We start from the raw sequence: 23,980 nt of genomic DNA, 5'->3' as shown, positions 1-23,980 counted from the left end.
CCCGTGCCTTTCTTTGTTTCTTTCGCCCTGCGCCGGTATGATCACGAGTCTCATGAACAGTGTGCCAACACCACTTAGATACAGAAAGCCTGCTTACTCGTCGACGTGACGTAACAACTAAAGAGTCAGCCAATTAGGACCGTGTTTTCAACGGCAGTAGCTATAATCACGAACTTTCAGCGGTCGTAACCATGAAGACGAGCCACCGTCGGCTTCATGGGCGCCAACTGTCGTCTGCGAGTAAATGTCCCCCGTACTAAATGGGGAAACAAAATAGAGCGCGACATGGTCCCATATTTTTCTCGAGACTGATTATAGCGTGTTGCACTTTTAATCTACAGGATTAAATTTGCTTCGCAGAACAGCGAATCGCGGTAGCAGACAAATTCCGACTATATGTCGACATAGCGAAGGAGGGAGAGGAGGCAATAAGCAGGCCTTCTGTATCTAGGTGGCGTTGGCTCTGCAAGGGGGATAGGTGACGCCACGACTTACTCCTCTCCTTCCCTCCTCCGATACGCACTTTCCGAGAGCGGTGTATTTTTTATTTTTGAAAGGCGCGCGCGCTGCAGGTTACTTTCGCTTGCAGTTCTTTCGCAGGAGCTCACTTCGTTCGTTACAGAACACGCCGCAGCCAAGAACAAAAAATCATTGAGGGTCACCTCAGTGTTCCTTTAATGCGTGCATAGAACAATTTCTGGGATAACAAGATTCTGGCTTGCTTTGTTGCGGGTCGTTACCCTGTAGATTGTGGATAACTTATAAAAAGTCGCCGACCAGGGGCGGAACCAGACCCTCTTGGTGGGGAGCGGTTTCTTTGTCGAAGCGCGTGATGGGGGAGGGGAGAGCGAAACCCGATATATTGTGGCGGCCCGTGGACGACGACGACGCGCCTCTACTGCCGCGCACTACTGCGCCTGGCAGCCAGTTCTACTGGCACCTAGCGTGTGGCCACGCACATCTGCCCGCTGGGACATTCCATCATCGCCGGTAAGGACTCGTGTAGAGGAACACCATCTCCATTTGGTGACCCGAACAACGAACACCAGGCGTAACGTAACACCAGCGTTCGGCGTAATTCGGCTATTCATCACCCTAAATTTTTCGGCAAACCAGCAGCGAACCACCTTTTGGCTGACAAGTCGCACCGGGATCCAGTTCCATCGGGGACACGTAGGGAGGACACAGGAAGTTCAATTTCCGGGCTCCTGCTTCACGATGGTCCTCCCCGGCACTTCTCTAGCGACAAACAGCATCCACGCTTACGTACCGGTCGCGGTACTGTCGCCCAGTCAGCAACGCACTCACCCAGCAACAATCAGCTGTCGACAACGACCACCCAACGCACTTACTCAGCAGCACTCAGCAACAAGCAACACAGCACCGATAGTTCAACGCCACACAACTCACTCAGCGCCGCTCAACACAATCAGCAAGTACTCAGCATTCACATCTCACCACTGTAACCCGCCCGAATCGCAGCGCTCTTGTTCCCGCCATCCCGCTGCTGCTGCTGCATGGACAGCCAGAATCACAAGCCGTCCAGTCGTCCACCATCCACGACCTCCTCCTCCTCGTCGTCGTCCTCATTCTCCTCTGCATGGTATCGACGCGGACCTCAACCGCTCCGCGCCTGAGGGGGGAGTGATGTGGCGGCCCGTGGACGACGACGCGCCTCTGCTGCTGCGCGCTACTGCGCCTGGCAGCCAGTTCTACCGGCACCGTCCTAGCGTGAGGCCACGCACATCTGCCCGCTGGAACATTCCATCATCGCCGGTCAGGACTCGTGTAGAGGAACACCATCTCCTCTACAATATAAACAAACGTTTTGCGGGGCGGTTACCCAACGGCACCCCCCCCCTTTCCCAATTCTATGCAGGTGTAAAAGTCAGTATACGTATCGAATGGTATGCATCGGAAGGGATTGTCATCGCGGAAGCCTTTCACAAATTCGACTCATCCGCACTGTCGACATCTCATCTGCCCTCTTTTCTACTACGTTTTCCATTTAAAAAAAAAATAAGGGGGGGGGGGCGACAGCAGGATGGAGACGTTCCCAAATAGCCGCAAAAATATGCAGTGTGGCGAGCGGTCACGTTGTATAGTTAGCAGCTTCGTGATCGTATAGCACAACACGCCTTGCGATAAAGGGCGAGATCAGTACAGAACCTTCAGATCATCTATAATCACCCCCCGATCCTATCCTTTTACCCCCCCCCCCCCCGATCTATTGTTTTTCTGACGCTCTTTCTAGCAATGTTACTGGCGTTGTTGAGGTGGTGATTGTTGACGTCGTGGTAGCCTAGACTGCCAACGCCCCAATACAATCATCCATGCCTAACACGTTGACTGCAATAACAATTTTCCTACTTTAGGGAGGACAAGACTTAGCTACTCTTATTAGGCAAATGAACTGTTGGAACATGCTTGTATCGTTGTAGTCGAGCACGCACATATGGGCTCAGCCGACGTGCGCGTGCGCGCATGGCTTCTGCGTAAACGCTGCGTAGGCGCGACCGCGGTGGGCTCGGCTACCGACAATACAGCGACAAATATCGGTCTCGATTCTACAGTGCCTTCAGTTTTCGGGAGATAGTGCCGTCCGGACAACTAAGAATGCTCTAGCCGAAATACGTACGAAAAATCGAGTTCTGCTCTTTTGAGAAATGGTCCAAAATAGGAAGAAGAAATACATTGGATGTTTGGGGCGTTCACAATGTCAATAGTTTTGTCCGAAAAATCGAAGAGCCGAAAATTTTTTGAGTTCGAAAAAGCTGTCCGCAACTGCATTTTCTTTGTTGCAAGGGGCATATACATGAACGAGTTGCATCAGAATTTCCACATTATACGTATATAAACAAGTACGTACACGTAAGAGAAATGGCACGGCTCATCAACAACTTACAAGGGGTTCATTTGCAAAACGGGGACACCGTTTATTAACCGTAGTGAAACTGTACAGACTGGATTTAACAACGTAGATGAGATCCTTGAGCTCCGCCATTCTATATGCACATTATAACGTGTCTGCACATGCACATGTTGCAATTATACATGTTAGGGATATGCAGACCGAACTTTCTACCGCGTCACAATGTCGGCAGCACGAACAATAGCAACATACAAACACGAGCACACGCAAAAACAGTAAAAGGAGAGCTGAGATGTTGTCGACTGCCTAGAACACAAGCACAGGAAGATATCCTTATCATTGTGCCGCCAACTGCGAGGCTTGGATTGATCGACAATTATATGTATGATATGTCACGTTCTCTGGTTTCGTATTTTTGTATTTTATTAAACAAAACACACACCGTAAACAGAAAAAAAAAATACATGAGGCAACGAAGTGCATACATCAAGCTTTCTTTGATTTTGATGGAGAAGACGTCTTTGGTCCTTTAGCCATAGGTTGGCTGGTCGAATTCGTAAATGTCCTGGTTTCTGGAGTAGGAAGAGGGTCTTGTCCTTCGTCTGGAGCTTGGACTTGGGTAAGATGAAGGCGCAGTTTCATAGCCCGACGACGCGGACCCGCAACTTGAACAAGGCTGTCTGTAGGATGACGAAGGGCGACCTTGATAGGTATATGATGTTGGGCTGGCGTACTCGTAAATCTGCCTCGGCTGGTCGTAAGATGACCGCGACACGGTCATCTTGTAAGATGTTCCGATGGGCACGTCGTAAGCCGGGTTTCCGTAACCGCCGGTAGCGACGCGGCGGTTGGTATGGTATGTCACCTGTGGGCTAGGTTCGAACCGCGTTACTTGTGGAGGTCGGTACACTTTCCTGACGGCATAACCTCTAGTGGGTACTTCGCCTCCGGCTGGAACAACCTTAGCCACTACTTTTTGTACAACTGGGACATAGGTCACGCTACGGACAGGTGGGACGTAGACGTGTCTGGACGGTGGCCCGTAGGTATCCTGGCGGGGAACGAAGGTAGGAGGAGCGACCGTTGGCCTTGGAGGCACTGGCGACGGGTAGTAGACTTCACGCGCGGGAGCTACTGGAACGTTTGATGGTTCGTCGTCTGGTTGGTAGGAAACCTTACGGAATGGTGTCTTGGGTCTCGGTGGTTCCTGGACGATGACCTGTTGAGGCGGAACATACACGGTCTTCACAACCGGAGCAGGAGGGGGTGGCGGCGGGTAGTTGACGGGCCGTTTTGGTTCAACAATAGTCACTTCAGCGGTCGGTACGAACTCAGTTCTACTAGGAGGCGGCAGAACGGCCCTCGGTGGTTCCTGCACGATGACCGTCTTGGGTGGTGGAGGAGGAGGTGGTGGTGGTCTGTGAACGACGGGTGGTGGTTGGACCACGGTGACTTCCTTTACTGGAACGTACGCTGGCTTACGGACCGGTGGTACTACTACAGCAGGAGGAGATGGGGGCGGGACGACGGTCTGAGTAGTGGCGGGAGGACGCCCGCAAATTCCTTTGATTGGTTGCCTGGGTGCATCACCGGTACCGGATGCGGAAGACCGGATGCTGACACTGGAAGGATCTTCGTTGGCGGTGCCCTGCTCGTTTGTGTCCACCCAAGCACGGAAGCCGTTCTCGTCCGCAACGTAGCAAACGACACGCTGCTGTCCTTCTTCGGTAGTGATGGTGTAATGTCCAGTCACCCTTCCGCTATCATCTCGTTGCTCGCTGCGGGAGTGGCTGCCCTCAGAGGCGTCGGCGTGGTAGGAGAACTGATATGGCATCGAGGCCTGCGTTGTCACGGCGTTAATATCCTGGATTTTGGGTAATGTGGTTAGCGGTGGAACATCGTGTGAAATAGGTAGCACGGTCACAACGTGCCGACCAGGCGCGGATCTAGAGGGGGAGGGTGGTCAGGACGTTCTGACCCCCTTCCCTTCGATTTCTGTCGTAACGTAATGCTTCAATTGACCTCATAGTGTGTGTAGCATATTGTCCAAGACCGGACCCATCTGCTCAGAAAAATCCTGGATCCGTACCTGGTGCCGACGTACTTTAATTCAATACCATCTATAGCATTCTAGCATAGTTTTTAAACAGGCGAGTTCATGCGAGTATTTAATATCTGTTGCCTTCTGTCATTCCTCTCTGAAATTGTTTTGTACGCGCTGAAAATGTTTGCCGCATGGCTACGTGTTCACTGCAGTCCAGAAGCAAATGTTCATTACTTCGCTTTGCCATGTTCTAGTTTTCCACGATTGAACAATTGCTTCGAATTGAAGCGATAACTATGTTCCCTGAACTCTATATTTAACATCGGGTTTCATTTAGCTACCGGTATATTTGCGTTCTAGAGCACGCTTGCAAGCACTTAGCCGTTGGGCCGAACTAAAGTCACTGGATTGGGAAAAGTACCGCGATTTTTGCCCGAAGGTCGCGGCGGCAAAGATCAAAGTATGGCGGTACTTTTCCAAATCCAGCGACTTTCAGGCCGAACGAACCCACATCATTTGCTGACCGGACTAACTTCGTTACCGAATAATAATGAATGAAGATGAAACCGTTGACTCACCGTGTCATGGCCCTGCAGGCAATTGACGTGCCCACTTTCCAGTGACAGGAAAGCTGTGAGAACCAGCAGCTGCAAAGAGAGAGAAAAAAGAGTAAGATATGTAGCACCAGCACATATTGATAGTGCTGTGCATACAGGTAAAATATATTTATTCGTCGTAATACACAACTGGACATTGTCGGGCTTAAGTTTGTCCTTCTTCGTGCTATGCTTGTCCGTTACTGATACGCTACTCGAGAACGATGTGTTGGTCTGCGTGGAGATGAGTGTGACCAGACTCGGATCTAGGAAGGGAAGTTGGGAGGGGGGGGGGGGGGGGGGGGGGGGCCTAAACCTCTCAGTTTCTGTTGTCACATAGTGCCTCATGTGACAGTTTACAATTGACAGAACAGGTATACTATACATATAGCATGCTGCCCTGCAGTGCCGGTGATAGCACCAGAAAGCACGTTGTTTGCGAGGGACAAACAAGTTGTTCTGATTTCCACAAGGAAGTAGCCCATTCGCACTTGAGACATTCACCACATCGTGTAGGCGCAAATCACTTCTCAGGATCTGTTCGCAACGTTGATGTCGTAGATGTTTTTATATGCATAGAACGTATTTCTCGAACATATATTCGTGCACTTGAGTACGTATGCATGAATACAATATGACGCAAGTTGGCTTATATGCTTGACTTCCCTCTATTTACGAGGAAGACCGCAGGCAGATCGAAATTGGGTCAAATCTTTGTTGTTGTTTTGTGTGTCCTTTCTTTCTTTCTCTCTCTTTTTTCCGTTGCCGTGTGATGCTCCGCATTGTTAATCATGATTGCATTCCAAAATCGTGCCCAAGCATTTGTGGTTGTTGTGTGGGTGTAGAGTGTTAATAACTTACGCTGAGCCCATAACTGAAGACTAAACCCGAGGGCACATTGGTTAGTATGAGGTATGAAATGATACCATGAAACGGATAACCAATGATACTATACATCCACGTTATTGATATATGACAAGACGTACTTATGGTCAAATAATAATAATAATAAGGCATAACCGTCACAATATCAGTGCAGTTCTATTAAAGAGTGTAAAAAGAGACCAGTGTCCCTTAGAATTTTCAGGAAGAAAACCAGTGCGTGACGCTGTTGCACGATATTGGGAAGCCATCCCAACACGATGCCGAATTTTTTTTTTAACGCCGCGAAACAACTGCGGCTATGAGCGGCGTACACACGTGGACAGATGGAGAGAGGATAGCACACTCTAAAAACTGAACTTCACCGCATAGCACGCTCTGCGCCAACCATTGCCACGAATGATAGGTTTATCGCTTGTGATTCGACGAGAGAGGGGGGTGTACGCCTTTTTGTGTCAATTTGGATACATGATAATTGACACAAAAAGGCGTACGCCTCCCTCTCTCCTCGAATCAGAAGTGATAACTCTATCATTCGTGGCAATGGTTGGCGCAGAGCGGGCTATGCGGTGAAGTTCAGTTTTTAGAGTGCAGGAAGGAGTGGGGGACAGGGGGGTTAGTGTGTGTCCTGGACCGACTTCAGGGGGAACTGTGCCAACATTCGTCTGGAAAGTCTTCGGAAAACCTAGAGAAAACCTCAGACAACACAGCCGATGACAGGATTCGAACCCGTGTCACCTCCAGTCTCGGCGTGGAAAGCGATCGCCTTAGCCACTATGCCACGGGAGCTATGGTCCGATGCCGAACTGTGGCTCGGTGATCTTATTCATCCGGTCTCGTAGCGCCTCCCTTGCATTACGATTCCATTACAACATGCTCGATATCTATAGCGAGTACAAAGGAGTTGAAGCATTATCGGGTGCGTTGGAAACTGTTGTGATGAGGCCAGCAGGCGCGACATCACTTTTCAGTGACCGTCCACCACTCAGATGCATTCAGAGTTGCCTCAGCCAGTCATGTAAATTCATTCTCCCAATTTCGGCACATTGTGTCAATAGTACCCGTTGATACTGAAAACGACATGCTGAACCAGCGTCTTCTGCCAGTTATAAGCCAACCGCTTGTCCCTCCTGCTACTCATTTCCAATGCAGAGTGTGCATCCCCTCCGCGCAACTTGATGGCGAATTGACAAGGGACGCCATGCAAGAATGATCGTACGTGAGCATGAAATATTATTCACCGTTCACGTTTCTATCATTTTTATTGTACCTACACGCAAGCGTGTAAACCAATGAAGAAGAGTGCCGGAACAGCTTACGACAGGATATAGACGGAATGAGAGCATGGACGGTATTGCGTAGTGTTGTCTCCTAGTTTTCCCTTCTTCCGTTTATTTTGCTCGTTATTCGATCTCTCTATATCTAATGCTGTGTGTGGGGAAGCCGAATCGAAGGCCGAGTGGGTTGACATTATGTAAGTTCACCCACGACTGTGCTTCCGAGAGACCTGCCTACACTTGCGTCGAGTGAAGGTGTATTCACATGTTCCGGGAAAGCACCTTTTCGTTTGCGTTTTCTAGGTCGGTCTCAGAATTTGTAAATGTCCTCGGAGGTGATTTGAATACACGGAATTCGGTCATGCGACGCACCGAAGGACATGCATACAGCGCGAGCTTTCGCTGGTTGAGAAAGTTTCGTTCCTGAACTTAAGAAACAACGTATATGAAGACGAATGCCTTGCATAAGCATAGAAACCTTTAAGATTTCTACGTGCATAACAGGCTTCACGTGCAGCCGTATTGGCAAAATAACACCGAGATATCTGATGTAATCTCACAAGCTACACTTTTGTGGTCTGTCGCAGACAGACATTCATCAAGAGCATGCAGGTTTACAGAATCGACCGTATTGGGATACGAAGCGCGTCAGTAGTTCTGCGTCGAAATGATAGTGCTCATCTCACTGTGCAACGTACAGTGTGTAGTAGTACAGCAGCGCTTACGGGAATCCTCGAAACCCTGCGGATGAGTTTTCTCAGTGCGAGGTTGCCAGAATCAGCCTATGTGGGAGTCTTTCGTTTGAAGTAAAAAATTGCAGACGACGCTATGCTATGACTATATATGAGGCGACGGAGGTATGGTGTCATCTCACATCATCCAATTGGAGGTACAGTTTTCTTCGTGTTTACCAACTGGCGAACGTCTAATTTTTCCTCAACCCTGAAGTCTATGAGCTGGGCGCACGTAGCAAAAAGAGTTGAACGGCTCCTGAAAAGACCGGAAGCACCAAAGGATATCACTGTCTTGACGAGACATAAGGCGGTAATGAACTTCAACTGAGAAATTCATTTTCGACGTGCAGCGCTACGTTCATTTTCATTGCAAGAACCTCACGTTATGTTTCGAGTTGATTTTTGTTTTTTTTTACGAGGTGGTGGGTCCCTGGGATTTCCTAAGACTTTCCAGACGAATGACGCCACAGTTCCTCCTGAAGTCGGCCCAGGACGCATACTGACCCCCTGTCCCCCACTCCTTCCTGCTCTCCTCTCTCCATCTGTCCACATCTGTGCGCCGCTCATAGACACAGTTGCTTCGCGGCGGTAACACGGAATAAAAAAAAATTCGAATCCTCACAAGGTGGTTTGGAAATTCAAATTGGAAGTTGCCGCGCTCTTAGGAGATGAAAAAAAAAAAACAAAAAAACATGCAGACTACTTCCTTTGCTCTAACCTGGGCCCTTCAAATAATGTAAAAGATACGGTAGTATATAGTAATCGCAGAGTGGCTGCCGAGGCTTCTTTTTCTATTACGCTGTCAAAGGTCAGCGCGCATCCCAGAAAGTCGAACACCTAAGACAACAACAATTCAATGTCTTCTCCACACGGCACCATTCCAATTGGCGCACGTGTGTGACAAGATAATCGCGATCTGTGGTATCACGTCTTCATCGCAAGGCATCTACATTTCTCCCAACATTTGACCTTCTTGCACGCCGACGACATTGACGTCTATGGACTCTTTCGTTGCGGCGTTACTGGCGTTACCCTGACCTCATCGACGTCTTGCAGAAGCAGAGCAGCTGACGACGTTGACCGTAAACGGGAAGCATCGCTGGTAGATGAGTCAGTGGAGGGCGTCCGCTGCTTCCGAGTAGGATGTCCGTTCGATTGGGCGGAGATTCCAAGGTCGCTCGTGGTGTCACCCACGCGGTCCCCGCGAACGCCTACATCCAGGTAGGTTGTTCTTTGGGGTAAGCGCCCGCGTGGCCTCCGTCGCGAGTAAGGGCAATGCCAGTTCCGTCAGGGGAATGCGTTGATGACCTCGCAACTCATTATCCACTTTCACCACGAGTCTTGCTTTGCACTTCCTACTGTACTTTGCCGAGCCTCTTACACGTTGGGGAAGGCTAAGTGATAGTCTTCTACGAGGCTCAGGTGTTTTGGGTGGGGTGGCCCAGGTGATATCCTGCTTGTAGATTCCTTTGCCGCGACCGGAACTTTTCGTAGGCGGCACGCGTGGTTATAAGTATTATAAAAGGGTATAAGTTTGTATATAAGGTTATAAAGCTATATTCTATATGGTTATAAGTATTTATAAGTATAAGTGGTACGAGTAGTTTGAGCAGTTACCGAAGTCCGGAAGCGAAATCGAAAAAAAAAAAAAAAAGAAAGAAGAAATAATAGAAAACTCTGAACTTCTGAAGTAATCAACGAACGTTTTCCAAGAAAGACTCTGGTTTGCTTCCAGAATGATAGACGTGCATCTGGGAACATATACAGGACAAGGCCCAACTTTCAAACCAGCTTTACTCAGAATGAACACACGCGAAATGGCACCAGTGGTTTACTCAGAATTTCGTCCTTGGGAGGGGGTGTTGTGCTCCGCAAGAGGGTGTATTTACATGCTTTTGGGGTCTCCTCCGTTTTTTGGGGGTGGTTGTTAGGGGAGGGGATCCGAATAAATCACTGAATTGCACATGATACATACTCTCACTCCCACCCTCTCTCTTTCCCACCTCGTCTCCCACAAGCTACCGTTGATTACAGATTCCTGTATCTTCATTAAGCCTGCGGTTGGGGGAAACTGACACTCACGCGATCTATTTTCTTTTTTCTTTTGTCTATCTAAAGAAGCAATCTCCCTGCAATTGAGATGAGAGTGCCAAGCAGCTTATATACGACAACGTGCATATATATTCCGTTTGCTGCATGGAGTGACCCAGCGGCTAAAGAAAGAAAATAGGGCACAGGTGCGGCTTTATGGTTATTCCCAATACGGAAGCTCCAACACTTGCGCTCCAGTATATGGCGTGTTAGGAGTAAAGAGAAATTTCCCCAGAAATCGACCTCTGGGTGTGGGAAGCGGGGTGGGGGTGGGGTGACGAGCTTTCAAGTGGGAGTCGAGTATATGTTTATGGACATGTATTGGCACCAAAGCTGTGCTGCACTATAAGTTTCAGCGGGGGGTGGGGGTGGGGGGTGCAAAGACCCAGTCTGTGTGTAAGGGAATCCCTGGGTGGAGATATTGTGTATTCCGTTGTCATGGTACAAGTAGGGGATACCGGAAAAGAGAACAATAAACACGTAAATAGCTCGCATTTTGTGCGCCATGGTGACATGCGCGTGCGCTATAACCGCTGCTAAACTTTACAGAAGTGCCTCTGAGGTCGAAAGACAGTTGAGACAGGTCGTGGTAGAATACGGAAATAAAGAAAACTAGACCGCATGCGTGTTGGTTCAATCAACGATGACGTGAGGCTCGGGTAAACAAGGCGGGGAAAAAGGAAAGAGAATGGTATAAGACGAATGTTTATCGTGCCGTTTCGCGTGCGTTCATCCTAAGTAAAGTTCATGCGACTTATCTTTGTACGCGTACCTTGTCCACGCCACTCGTTGTTGTTTACAGCGTTGATATGTACGTATCAGCCGACCCAGTTACGGCTTCACTCAGTTACTTACAGTGAGCTGAGTTCAATATACCACTCAAATTGTTCTTGAGCGGTTTGAAAATTTTATATACGCACACAATGTCTATTTGTTACGTAAACAAACAAAAAAAAAATCCGGCAAAAATGGGATTAGAAAACGAAAAAGTCCAGTATCTTCTAAGCCTCAAAATGCAACCCGCTCACAAAAAAATTTAACTCGATTTGAATTTTGAGAAAAGAAGAAGAAGAAAATGATAAATTGAAATGTGTCTTCCGATAAATTCTGGTAGACCCAGAACCGACTCGACTCCCTACCGCCTTTCAAAAAAGAGAGCAACCAGGTCGCTTTAGCTACTGCCCCTCCCAGTGATTTATCCAGACCCCTCTAACTCCTCCCCCCCCCCCAAATGTTCAGTGACACACCCTAATTTTTTCACCTGTGTACCCGCTACAGGGGGTGCCCTTGCAGTTTCAGCTTCAGACACATGTCGGTAATGATATATTGAGTTGTAATGATGTAACTATAATAATGACCCCCTCCCCCAATTTTTTCCAACCCCCCTCCGTGCTTGGGATTCTGGATAAACCACTGGCCCCTCCCTCCTCACACATACGACTCTCAGAACTGTCGAAAGTGCAACAAAACGCGAATACGAAAAGTAAACTAATGGAAAGCAGAACAAGAAACTCGATTACACCTTGCACACACAACTTGCACACGAGCCTGATTTGGTAGCACGATTTCGTAGCATACAGAAGCGGATCAACGTAGAGGTTAGTAACGGAGAATGAAATGGGGGTGGGGTGGGGAATGCTGAAGCTAAATGTTTTCGTTCCATGATGACATCGCATCCTGAACGCTTATTCTGACGGCGTAGCACCATAAAGCCCGTCTTCCATTGGCGCTGCTAGGCATATATTGCACACATTGTATAAGCGGATATCTGCCATGGGGCACAGTGTCTGCATAGACCTGTGAAGTGACCTCTACCTGGAGACACCCTTTTTTTCCGGCATAGGGAACCTTCTTAACGATGGAAAATTTAACCACATTAATCGCTCAATTTCCCATTATTTGCACGTAGCACCTGGTAGTAATGCACCAGACAACTGAATACAAAGGCTTGTGCGGGCGCTAATCATACTTTTCTAACTGTACGCGTGTAGTGCCAGGGATCTTTCGCGAGTACGCCTGTATAACACCTGAATGAGTACGCCTGTGAAACCTGCCGCAACACATCTTTGTCCCATTTTTATATGAACTGATGATGTTTAAAGACCATACAAGCGTGTACGCGCATGCAGTGGTGGACATAGGAGGTGGGACATGGGTCCGGACGAATCCCCCTCAATTTCTGTCGTCACCATGTGCTTCAATCGATCTTAAGAAAGTGCATGCAGTCCTAGAGCGAAACCTCCTCGGAAGAAACCATGGATCCGCTCGACCCGCACTTTGCATTCGGGAGCTGTCATGGCCGCAATAAAATATAACCACCTGAATCATCCCTGATCACGAAAATATTCTTCACTTCGGACAACCCACGCGAGAAGCCCTAGCCGTCTTTATGATCGCGACTCCCGTGAACACGTGCATCCCCTAGTAATCCATGCTGTCCGCTTCTTCACTCCAGTGGCACGTACCAGATATCCGCAGGGCAAGAAGGAGGTATAAGGGACTCACCTTCCACATGCTGCTTGTAGGGACTTGAGTTCTAAAGAGGCGAGTGGCACGAGTGAGAAGTTTGGGTGAGCCTTATATAAAAGTTGTCCTTGCACACCCCCCCTCCCGACGGTCCACGCTTTCACTTCGTCCCACGCAGCAGGGCCCACTCCTCCTGTGGTGGGTGAAGTACGAAAGGGAGACCGGTCTTACAACGCCCGCCCCAGCCCTTTCAGCCCTGCACAGGTCGATTAAACTGTCTTCGGCCACCAGCATCATTCATAAACGATGGTCCGCTTCTTCCCTTTGCGAGGCTACACTCCCTTCCTGAAGGGCCTTGTTTCTGCTTTTCTCCCATTGAGGACTTTTTTTGTTTTCTTTTTTTGCCCTCGCGAGCTTAAAGATCTACGTCACTGTCTGTAAATAAAGCGTTCCCCTTGTCGTGATCTCTATCATGGGACAGAGCTGTCTGAATTCGCCAGCTTTGAAGAGCACAAAGTGACCTGGTATAGCAGCGGATAATCATGTCGGTCCATGTGCTATGCCCGATGCTATGCCCGATACCCGATGCACGCCCAGACTGGGCTTGCCTAGTTATTCGTCCACACGTATTCTCTTCATATTCTACATAAACATCGTCACTAACAAGATGTCGGTATGTGTTTGTAATGATCCTATTATCTCCCATATAGTGCTTACAAGCCTCTTTGACTTTCCCCATTATGGCCAGACCTTCCAAATCATAACTTAGAAATAGAAACGAAATACGCAATCCTTGAGACATGATTCATTACTCAGAATCGATTGCCAAGCATGTGGACATGCCCATGGGCATGGCATCACATCGTAATGCATCTGCACGTCGACTGGCAGCCGAAAAATAGACAAACTATAGATATATAAAAAATATGATGGATCACCCTGCATCTTCTGAAGTATATAATAGCTCGAGTGAGTGAGTGAGCAAAAAACAAAAACGTGGACGAATTGGCATCACCAACGTGGTAGCCGGCTACTCCATAATAGCTTGAAGTTCGTGAAATTGTCATGTATATATGCTGAAAGCGTATAGTAGATGAGAACCTCTCTTCTCTCAAAAGACTTTCAGATATCTGTAGTGCGGACAGTTTTATAATGGCTACTTTTTGAATTGGTGATGATGTCTGCCACGAGAGTCGCTCTGAGCGGTTCAACTATCACTATATGCCTCACGACTATGTTCTCTATGGTCTGGTTTGGGCACTTTCGCCCTCCAGAGCTCATGAAAATCGGATCTTGGGGGGTCCTGACCCCCTATCAATTTCTGTCGTTTCACAGAGTTTCAAGTGACCTTAGGTAGTGTAGTAGGATGCTGTCCAAGGCAGGATCCCCCTCCCTCAGAAAAATCCGAGATCCGCCTCTGAACAAAGCATATCGATTTCTGTTCAGGGCTCCGGAGTATTTGTATACGTTTCAATATCTTCCTAGGAAAATCAACATGATCTATACTCACAAAATCTGCTTTGAAGCATAGGCTATTTGAGGTATTCGTCTTATTTATTTTAGCTCCCTGCTTATGACTTAATTCCCTCTGTCGTGTAATGATGTTTCATTTCACGACATGATGACATTTAATGATTTTCTCTGGTGACCACCAATTGCTACTGGTGTTTATTCTGCGTCCGGTAGTTTGAAATATTTTTCAATCAGAGCGGTTTGATTGCTTCAACCCGTTTTTGGACAAACTTCATCGTCCGAGTATCGGAAAGGCGTGGGGGAATGTTTGTTGCGAAGGGCACGTACAATACACGTACTGTAAGCCATGTGCAACAGCAGCAAAAGGATGACAAAACAAAAAGGTAGGCACACTATGGCAAGTAAAGAACAGAATCACCTTTGAAAAGACGAGGAGGAGGAAAGTACAATAAAGGGTGAGAGAGGTTTCTGCCATTGATGAATATGTGACATTGTATAGTTTCGCACTGATTACAATCCACACGCATCTTCCACATACAAACTGTTACCTGTTCATATCTTTCTTCTATTGTCTGTATTGCCCTTGCCTTTATGCCCATTTCATATCGATATGCTGCGCAGGCGTGCACGAGACGCTTGACCGACGAGGAATGTCTTCCGAACTGCAGTTCCTCACTGATTACAGTTCCGGAACCCCGCTCATGTGGACGTCACCCACGTATACCGAAAAGATCATCGAACTTTGTCGTAAAGGTGAACGTAACGTGGTGGTTCCTTCGAGCATACAGATGGTGTATAGTTGAAGAAACACCTTGGCAAAAAGGGCGAGCGGTCATTTGGTGGCCCTTTCTCTTTGCCCAAGCTTCTCACGCACGCACGTGCTGTGACTGAACTGACCTTGCGTGTAAACTAATTCGGAAATCTCCCCAGTTAAAAGGCGCGCCCTATAGACCAAACTCCCGGTGACACTTGGCTGGAGGGTAAAGCGAAAGTGTTCTCTTCTACATAGTGAGAAAGAGGAAAGAACAACTTTGAGTTGCACCTATTATAGGGAAGGGTGGTGCTGCTTATATGAATAGGCTAATCATGGGTTTACGTCTTTCGGTGCTCAATTATCTTTCTTCGCGTGTGTCTGCGTTTGTGAAAAGATGTACTGCTGTGCTGTGTGTGTGTAGCATAAAATATCTATCCTTGCTCTTATTTGCTTAGGAATGCGGGAAGGGGGTATATTAGAGGTGAAAGCGATGAAGGAGTTCGCATTTCTCGTAAGCAACGTGCGTCTATAAGGGGCACTTTGTAACCGTGGAGTTGTGCGTTTTTCTGGTAAGAGATGGATGCCCCACCGTCCAGGTTGCGGCTGTCAAGTTTGACAGCACAAAAGCACGCAAAAACAGGAGGTTGTACGATGAAGAGAGTCGTGCAACTATATCAGCTATAGCTAGACGACACTTCAAATACTTGCAACATGTCTCCGAGGAAGGAACTGTACTGTTTTGTATTGACGTTAAAAGTGATTCACTCGTGGCTCGCGATACAGAGGAGACGAATGGGACAGCTTTCAATCTGTAAGGCCAACACTTTCATTTACAGTACTTTGCACGAGGGCAACGCATGTAGTCAGGGGCGCCGGAAAAGGGGGATCAGGGGGAGCGATGGCTCCCCATCATTTACAGATGAGGTAGCACGGCTCCCCCAGATATGTAAATTATCTTTGTAATTACATTATCTTCTCACTGACATATTCATACACATTACTTCTGCAATGTTAGTTTAGGTCTGCTGTACAAGTATGCACATGTCGTAATTTGCCTGGAGCACGTTTTCAATTTGTGTACCACCGCCGTATCGCCTGCATGAGCCCTCAAGGGAAACAGATGATGATGATGATGATGATGATGGTAGCATTTTTTCCGCTCCCCCAGTCGAAAAATAGTTCCGACGCCACTGCATGTAGTGCACTTATTGCGTTGCCCCGGCTGCCTGCGCTCTTTGACGAATCGAAGTCGGCTTTCATTGTACATTGACTACCGCGTGTTTATTCGGCGTCCGGTAGTTTGAAATATTTTTCAATCAGAGCGGTTTGATTGCTTCAACCCGTTTTTGGACAAACTTCACCGTCCGAGTATCGTTAAATCTAGCATTCGTGAGATCTGGATGCAGTGCTCCAGGAGTTGGTTTGGTAACTAATCCTGATCTGAAGCCGTCCAGAAACCGTTCAGATCCGGCACCCATCTAACGTAGTCAAATAAATCGAGATCCAGCCTGGTCCCTCAGGAGTCATGCCCGGCCGAACCAGTTCTTGGTACGAGTTGTCCGATTATATTACTAAACGATTTCTTGCGGAATTAAAAATAAATAAATATAGTATTCTAATGAGTTTAGAAATTTCCATGACGTGCCTTCGCAACACTTCAAATATTTTTTCCTCGTGATTCGCCGGTGTGAGGTGCTGCATAATAACAAGAATGCTCTGCGTATAGTCAAATATATCTGGGATGTAGCCGTGGTTACATGGATGCGACATAACCGCGCTTATCGTATCGAGTTATCGCAGATCCTTGCACTTATCCCGACCAGTGGACTTGTTGACTTGGCCCTGTCGGAAAGGATTTGTTACGACAAGTCGTTACGATAAGCTTTTGTCGCAGTCATGTAAACGCAGCCAGGTTTAATGCATAGTGGCCTCAGTGAAGCAAAGTGGAACTTATTAACAGCTTCGTCACTTTATATTTTCACCAAATTACTGGGAATAATGACATTTACCGTGTATTCACACGAGCGACATCCTGATGGAAGATTCTAGTGGAAGAAAAAAAAAGGGAAAACATTGCTCACAGAGCCGTTGTTCCGTTCCGTACGTGTTATGTTGAGCATTCACACGGCGCGGAATATCGAGAGTGGCGTACTGCACACTTAGCAGACGACACTTAGCAGATGACACCGTCAGCGTCTTTTCCTGTCGTCTGCTACGGAATATCTTGCGGCTGTGTCGCAGGATGTTCCCCACGGTTAGCAGTGCTCGCGCCATGTGACAGCAGAAAGCTGTGACGTTTTTCGCATCTTCCGCTGGGGTATTCTGGGGAATGTCGCTCGTGTGAATACACGATTAGTATCGTCTGTCTCGATGAAGGGGCACCCCGTTCATCCTCATCCTCATCGAAATAAATTGCTACTCTGTTGCCATGGCCAAACGTCGCAGAACTCAGAACGCGACTTCCTTCGCAGCATGTCTGACAACGCTGTTGGAACTGGCGGACAGTGCCCACTAGCATCCGACTCACAACGCCCACCTCTGCGACCACACCACCATCGAGCCTGATACGTACATAGGGATAAAAATGTTGTATTTCCTGTAGCACACAATGTGCACTTGTCACGTATAGAGAAACATTTGACAACCTGCTTCTGCTTGCACAGCGCCGCTACATGCCGACACACTTCACGTAAGGCAAACGCGAAGAGACGAGTGGCACCACGAGATTGAATGATTGCATGGTGAAGAAAGTACGAGAGCTTGTCGTTTCTGGGCGCACTTTCGTTTCTCTACGTTTCAGGGTCAATCGTCTTGAATGCCCCGCTGCGCTGTCGTCTTTGTTGTGATGGATGTCTGCACAGATGCCGTCAAACGTTGGTGCGCGTAGGAGAGCTTCTCCGCCATCCACCAAACATCGGCGGCAACGATTATACTAGGAAACGCGGTCAAAGTCGTACGCCAAGACGGCATGAATCAGCGACGAAGAATTTCTCCGAGTCCGGGAGGTCTTCGAGAAACAGAGGAAGAGCGTCAAGACAGACAAGCTTTTTTAAATAAAGGCGGAGTGGAACGACACACGGAAAGGTCCGACGCCCATATGTGAGCGTCAGGCAGAATACACAGAAGCGAGCCGTCCACACGACAAGACGTGTTTTTGTTCACGCACACGGAAGGTTGGCAACCGCATCCAGACGGCCTTGCAACACTGACTCTCCACTCGGTCCATGCCTATACGTATTTTCGGCGTGTCTGCGAAATCCCGACCTGTTACTTTTTTAACGGTTTTAATTGCTTCTTATGAACTATCGTTCATAGACCTTTCACAAGACGCTTTCGGTTCGTCAGTGCTACGAAAAGAATTACAATACCGCGTTAATATTTCGTCAGTGCCTTCGTACTCACTGATGCAAAAGTCATGTATGCTTCCACGATGAAGAAGCGCGAGCGTGGGCTACAAGAACGAGGACGAACACGAGACAGCTGTGAAACCACCTCGTAGTCCACTTGTAGACTGTGAAGTGAATCATGTCCGTATGTCCTTGACTTGAGCTCATTAACTCTGAAAGCTTTGCTGGGAACCTGGAAATAATCCATCATCTCAACGTCCCACTATTGGAACCTTTACGATTCCTGACGGACATGGGATGGTTCTCATCTTTGCCAGTGTTGATTTTGACTATGATATCACCAGTGTTCCAGTGGGACATGTGTCTCAACGGCTATTGCCTGCCACAACATATGAATACGAAATAACAGGTCCTCATAACCGCGACCACAACTTCTCCATGCATTTTACCCTTGCATACCCCCTCCTTGACCAGCGGAGGCTCAACTCCTCTGTGGACGTTGAGATAAGACTAGGTTCACGAAACAAACACACAGACAAAAGTATAAATAAAAACGTCAGAAGTTTTAACTTCAAGAATGTGCCGAGAAGGACGTAAAGTGTGGATCTTTTGCGCATCCTTGAGAAGTTTTCTCGGCTAAAAGGGCGCGTTTCGACGCGGAAACCTGGCCGAGGCGCGCAATAGTGACGCGCAGATGTCGTAAGGAGTATAGACGTCAGGGACGAGGGGGCGGAATTGAACGAAAACGTTTTCCGACAAAGAGAGTACAGGAGAGAGTTGTGCCTACACGCCGTCACTACACTTTTGGGTGGAGTCTGGGTACTTTTGGGTGAGCGACATTCCCACGGACATTCGTCCCGCGCCGGAATGTCTCGAGTGACGTACTGCGCCAGCAGACGACACTGCCTGCTTCTGTTCCTGTCGTCTGCTTCGGAATATCGTTACAGTGCCGCACGATATTCCTCACGGTTAGCAGTGCACAAAAGGACAGGAAGTTTTTCGCGGGAATATTCTGAAGAATGTCGTTCGTGCGAATACACGGTTAGCTGTGCCCCTTCCGTGATACTTTCTCATTGGCTATTGCACTGTGAAATCCGAGAGATGCCAATCGAAGTATTGTACGCTTTTGTTAAGCGACCAAAATGAAGTTCTGGCAATCAGTTAATACGATAAACACACCGTGTGAGAAGTTGCTTCGTAAAAGATAGTTGTTTGTGATTTCCCCGGCAATTCTACTTCCAGGCGTTCTCGTGGAGATATAGAAGAAATTGTTACACAGTGGGTACGAGAACACGATTATCCAAGACTTTAAATTCCTTAATCCTATACATAAAAAGAAGGATGGAAGCAAAAATGCGAGATAACGACTTCAGTTCCAGAAACTCCGGGGAACGGCGGTGTCCATTTGAATCCGAAAAATAAATAAATGAATAAAGGAAAGGAAACACGCGTTGCTGGTTTATTGGCGAAAATAACCACTCATTTACTCCGCATTTTCATCTAAGGTACCTTCTGCAATTGCCATCTGAAACAAATACGCGCAGAAGAGAGACAGAAAGGTGCGAATTACAAATGTCACGTTTCGAACATGGGATTTTCGTCACGCTGTTTCTATCATGCATAGCGATGGTCAATAGGTGGCTGCATATTTGTTAGGGAAGAATTGCTTGGAAGAAACAAAGGGAAAATTGGCCGACGGCACTGAAAATCATGTTAAGATTTTAAAATGTTGCTCAGAAGGCTCGAAGACAACAGGGCACAGTATAGCTAGGACCATATCCAGGATGACATCGGTGGTGGTGGTGGTGGTGATGGTGAAAGGGCTTGCCGTTGTCGGTCTCACGTATGTGGGCAACGTCACGACTGACGCCCTGGGGAAATGTGCGTCCTGGGCCGACTTCTAGGGGAACTGTGCCGAGGATGACATCGGTAAAGTAGTAACAACTCTAACATCAACCACTCGGCCATGATGTTTATACATCAGCGAGAGCGTGTCAACAACGCACGTTTTTCTTCGCCCTGTCTCTCGCGAAAACATCCTCACGTGGACCTTGCCATACAACATAAATTACGAGGCGATAAATAAGCATCGGGACTGCTCAAGTCCCACGCACCGTATTTAGGCGGACATCACTTTTGCGCAATGAGGTTTTTAACGGCACTTGGCGTTTGCGCCATTCAGCCTATAAGATAAAAGGGCATCCTCGCAAGCTGTGCGGCTACTTGTGTCTCCCACGTCTTGGACTTCCCACTGATTCCGTGGAAGATTCCGTCGAACTCAATTCCCGTGTGGCGTCAGACGCTTTCTGTTATTCTGTGCAGAGGCGGAAAACCGAGTGTATATACTAGTGGACGTTTCGGCGGCGACAAATCGACGTCGCAGGAGGTGCTTCGAAGGTATCGCTCGTTGATGCTACCTTCTCCAAATTATCCTCTCCACGATGAGTATCGTCTTCGATTGAAGGATACAAATTAATTAATCGTTTGGAGAGGATATCATCAAATGGACACTACGAGTGGTAACGGAAAAGTAGAGAAATGAGGAGGGGAGGGAGAATATGTTTATTATATAAAAAAATAGGAGGGAAAGGTTAGCCACCGCTGCGGCGGCTTGCTATTCCCAGGAAAGAAAGGGAAAAGAAAGACAAACAAAAAGGAAAACAAACACGAAACTGGAGGAGGGTTATGTAAAGGGTAACATGCTGAGGTTCCTCAGACGCTTTCAGACATATGTCGGCACAGTTCCCTTAGAAGTCGGCCCAGGACCCACATTCCCCCAGGGCGTCAGTCGTGACGTTGCCCACAACTGTGAGGCCGACGGCGAGCCCTTTCACCACCACCACCACCACCACCACCACCACCTGAGGTTGGTCGCAGGCTTTGAGGACCTTCATGTGGGTTGCTGCACGGAAGCGATACGATACTGGCTATGGCATTATGTGAACAGTAAAAAAATATTACGCGACGTCCCATTCAAAGCAGATCTTCCTCAAATGTCGCAGCTGACAGAAGGTCGGCACTGGCGAGTTGTGACTCACGAGCACTCATGCTCGCTCATCACTTGCTCAGCTGTCAATTTACTCACTCATGCTCAGCTCATTCGCCATCTTGAGCATGAGTGAGTGTGAATGGGCATGCTTACGAATGAGTTTTGCCGAGATATGGTTTCCCACATGGAGTCGTGTACGCATTGAAAGAGGGAAGATGCGGTTTAGTCATGGCCGTCTTTAGAGGTTTCACGCTTACAGTGTAATCTCCCATTCTACGTTCTTATTAGAACGTTTTTGTTGTTGTTGTTTTTTTTAAATTCCGTGTTAGCACTGCGAAGCAACTATGACTGTGAGCGCTGTACAGGCGTGGACAGACGGAGAGAGGACCGCGGGAAGGGGTTGGACTCGCAGGGATATTCCCAGGATTTTCGTCTCGGGGGGGTGTTGGTGTTCTGTAGGGTGGGGTGGGGGTGGCATCCATATTTGCAGCTTTCCTGGTAGACAATTTGGAGGGGTGTTGCAAGATTTTTGATGGTGTCTTAGGGGGGTTGTAAGGGGGGTGCTGGGAAAATCCCTGGGTTGGAGACACGGAGTTAGCATACGTCCTGGGCTGGTCTTAGCATAAACGGGGAACTGTGCCGACACCCGTCTGAGAAGTATGCCGAGAAATGCAGGGAAAACCCGAGGCAGCACAGCCGCGGTGGTAGGATTCGATGACACCCCTTCCCGGTCTTCAGCACGACTTTGGGGCTGTCACCAACGAGCGAATTTTGTATCCACTCCGCAATGCCGTTGGTTTCTTCCAACTTTTAGGTCAGCTCAACTAGCTCAACTTTTCAGTCTAGCTCACTCTAGCAGAAAAAAAGAAAAAGAAAGCAGTGCCACAGATGTGATGTGATGTGATAAAGAAAAAAATGGGGATGTGAGTTTCGACGAAGTCCCACTGGCTACCCCAGTACACTTACACAAACAGATGGAGAGATGATGAAAAAACAGAGATGATGTCCAGAGAAGAACAGAGATAATAATGGAGTTCAACATGTAGCTTAAAACTTCGACTTCGCTTAAGTTTCGACCAAGTGAGAGTAAAATGTCGGAATCGCTGGGGGCACACAGAGGACACATCACACATTCAGCGTGTCATAGGATGTCCATAAGCCCGGTTGCATGCAGAAAGTCTTCAAGCGCCCTTAGCGCCTTGTCGGACGACGGAGGACCTAACAACTTCGTGATATCGAAGGCTCGGGAGTCCACACGAGAGGGGCTTGTCTCTAATGCCCTTCGAGCATCAACGTATTTATGACACATGAGAAGGATGTGTTCTACATCCTCTACAACGCCACACTCACTGCAGAGTAGTGCCTATGACAGATATATGCTGTCCAAGTAAAGTACAACACTATTGAAGCAGCTTGAGATGGAAAGCATGAATGAGCCGTCAAAGCTCTCGAAGCTCAAAACCCTCAAAGCTCTTTTGACGGTTGTGGACACCACAGGACTTTGGTCCTTATTGTGAAGGGGCTCATTCTGTCATTCCCCACATCACCACCAGCAATGGGGTAGACTATCGCCCCTGGCGACGAAGTTCCCCATATATAATCTCGAAATAAAGTTCTCGTTTATTAAACATGGACAACAGCTTAACTCTAGATGATATCTTAATTGCAAGTTCCCAAGTCTGAAGCCAAAGAAAAAGAAAAATCGGGGGAGGGGCTGTTGAAGAGTAGAGAGTGGGAGAGATTTGGGAGAGGGAGAGAGATTTCGAGATTTGGGGAGCAGGGTTTAGTATGATGTTTTTTCTGGCTTTAATTCTGTTAATGAGTTGATGACATTGACTCGACTCGTATGTTGCAGCACTAGTTGACAGTCCTGAAACAGCTGAAGACCCTCTCGCAGACGATGACGCCCATATCTGCTGGTCTTCTGGCTTTCTTTCTTTTTTTTTTTTCCTTTCTTGCAGGTTTTTTTTTTTTTTCTTGGGGATGGAGGCATTAGAGAGTGTGGAGGGGGATGTTGCGAGTGTTGGAACGAAATTGGTGGAGGAGTCGCGCAGGCACCGAAGGTTGCTCTACGCATATTCTGGCCCTATATGCTCCCGGACACGCTGTGCTCCATAACGCCAAAGCGGTGCATGAAATCTTTTAAGTGTCGTCACGTAAACGATCGAAAAGGCCTAAAATTCTACGTGAAAACAAAAATTCGACTGAGAAAAACGATTTTTACTTATTCGATTCAGATAAAAACGTGACCTTCTACTGGGACAACAATACAATCGCACGTCATCGCATACCCATCACGCCAACACAAATACAACGAGACGTACAATATAGCGATATATAGAGAACGGAAGGAAGGTGTGCCAGAAACTGGGTTGGCAGACGACAGTCAAGGCAACAAAAAACAATAGCGTTCCACAACCTCGCTCATCACATGCGAAGGCGTGCTTTCACATCA

General features: G+C 47.8%; 1 protein-coding gene across 2 annotated transcripts; it reads right to left on the bottom strand.

Annotated features, from left to right (window-relative positions):
- Nucleotides 1–2,911: 2,911 nt before the first annotated feature.
- On the bottom strand, nucleotides 2,912–13,052 carry LOC135399835 (uncharacterized). 2 transcript variants are annotated; one of them, XM_064631573.1, is made up of 3 exons: nucleotides 13,002–13,052; nucleotides 5,495–5,563; nucleotides 2,912–4,736 (listed from the first exon to the last, which is right to left on the bottom strand). In XM_064631573.1, the coding sequence occupies exons 1-3, from the start codon at nucleotides 13,008–13,010 to the stop codon at nucleotides 3,402–3,404; spliced, it is 1,413 nt and encodes a 470-aa protein (XP_064487643.1). In that variant the 5' UTR covers nucleotides 13,011–13,052; the 3' UTR covers nucleotides 2,912–3,401. The 2 variants fall into 2 exon arrangements, with proteins under 2 accessions (XP_064487643.1, XP_064487644.1); XM_064631574.1 differs by having other exon boundaries at nucleotides 2,912–4,712.
- Between the last annotated feature and the right edge of the window lie 10,928 nt (nucleotides 13,053–23,980).

Source organism: Ornithodoros turicata, chromosome 7 (assembly GCF_037126465.1).
Source record: "Ornithodoros turicata isolate Travis chromosome 7, ASM3712646v1, whole genome shotgun sequence".
NCBI classification, from domain to species: domain Eukaryota; kingdom Metazoa; phylum Arthropoda; class Arachnida; order Ixodida; family Argasidae; genus Ornithodoros; species Ornithodoros turicata.
The sequence above is the reverse complement of the archived record's forward strand: the minus strand, read 5'-3'. Positions and strand labels throughout refer to the sequence as shown.

What these genes read in the sequence shown, in the direction of transcription:
- LOC135399835 (XM_064631573.1), bottom strand. An exon ending in GCCTGCAGGGCCATGACACG is followed by an intron (nt 4,737 to 5,494) that starts GTGAGTCAACGG and finishes CCCAAAATCCAG; the next exon opens with GATATTAACGCCGTGACAAC.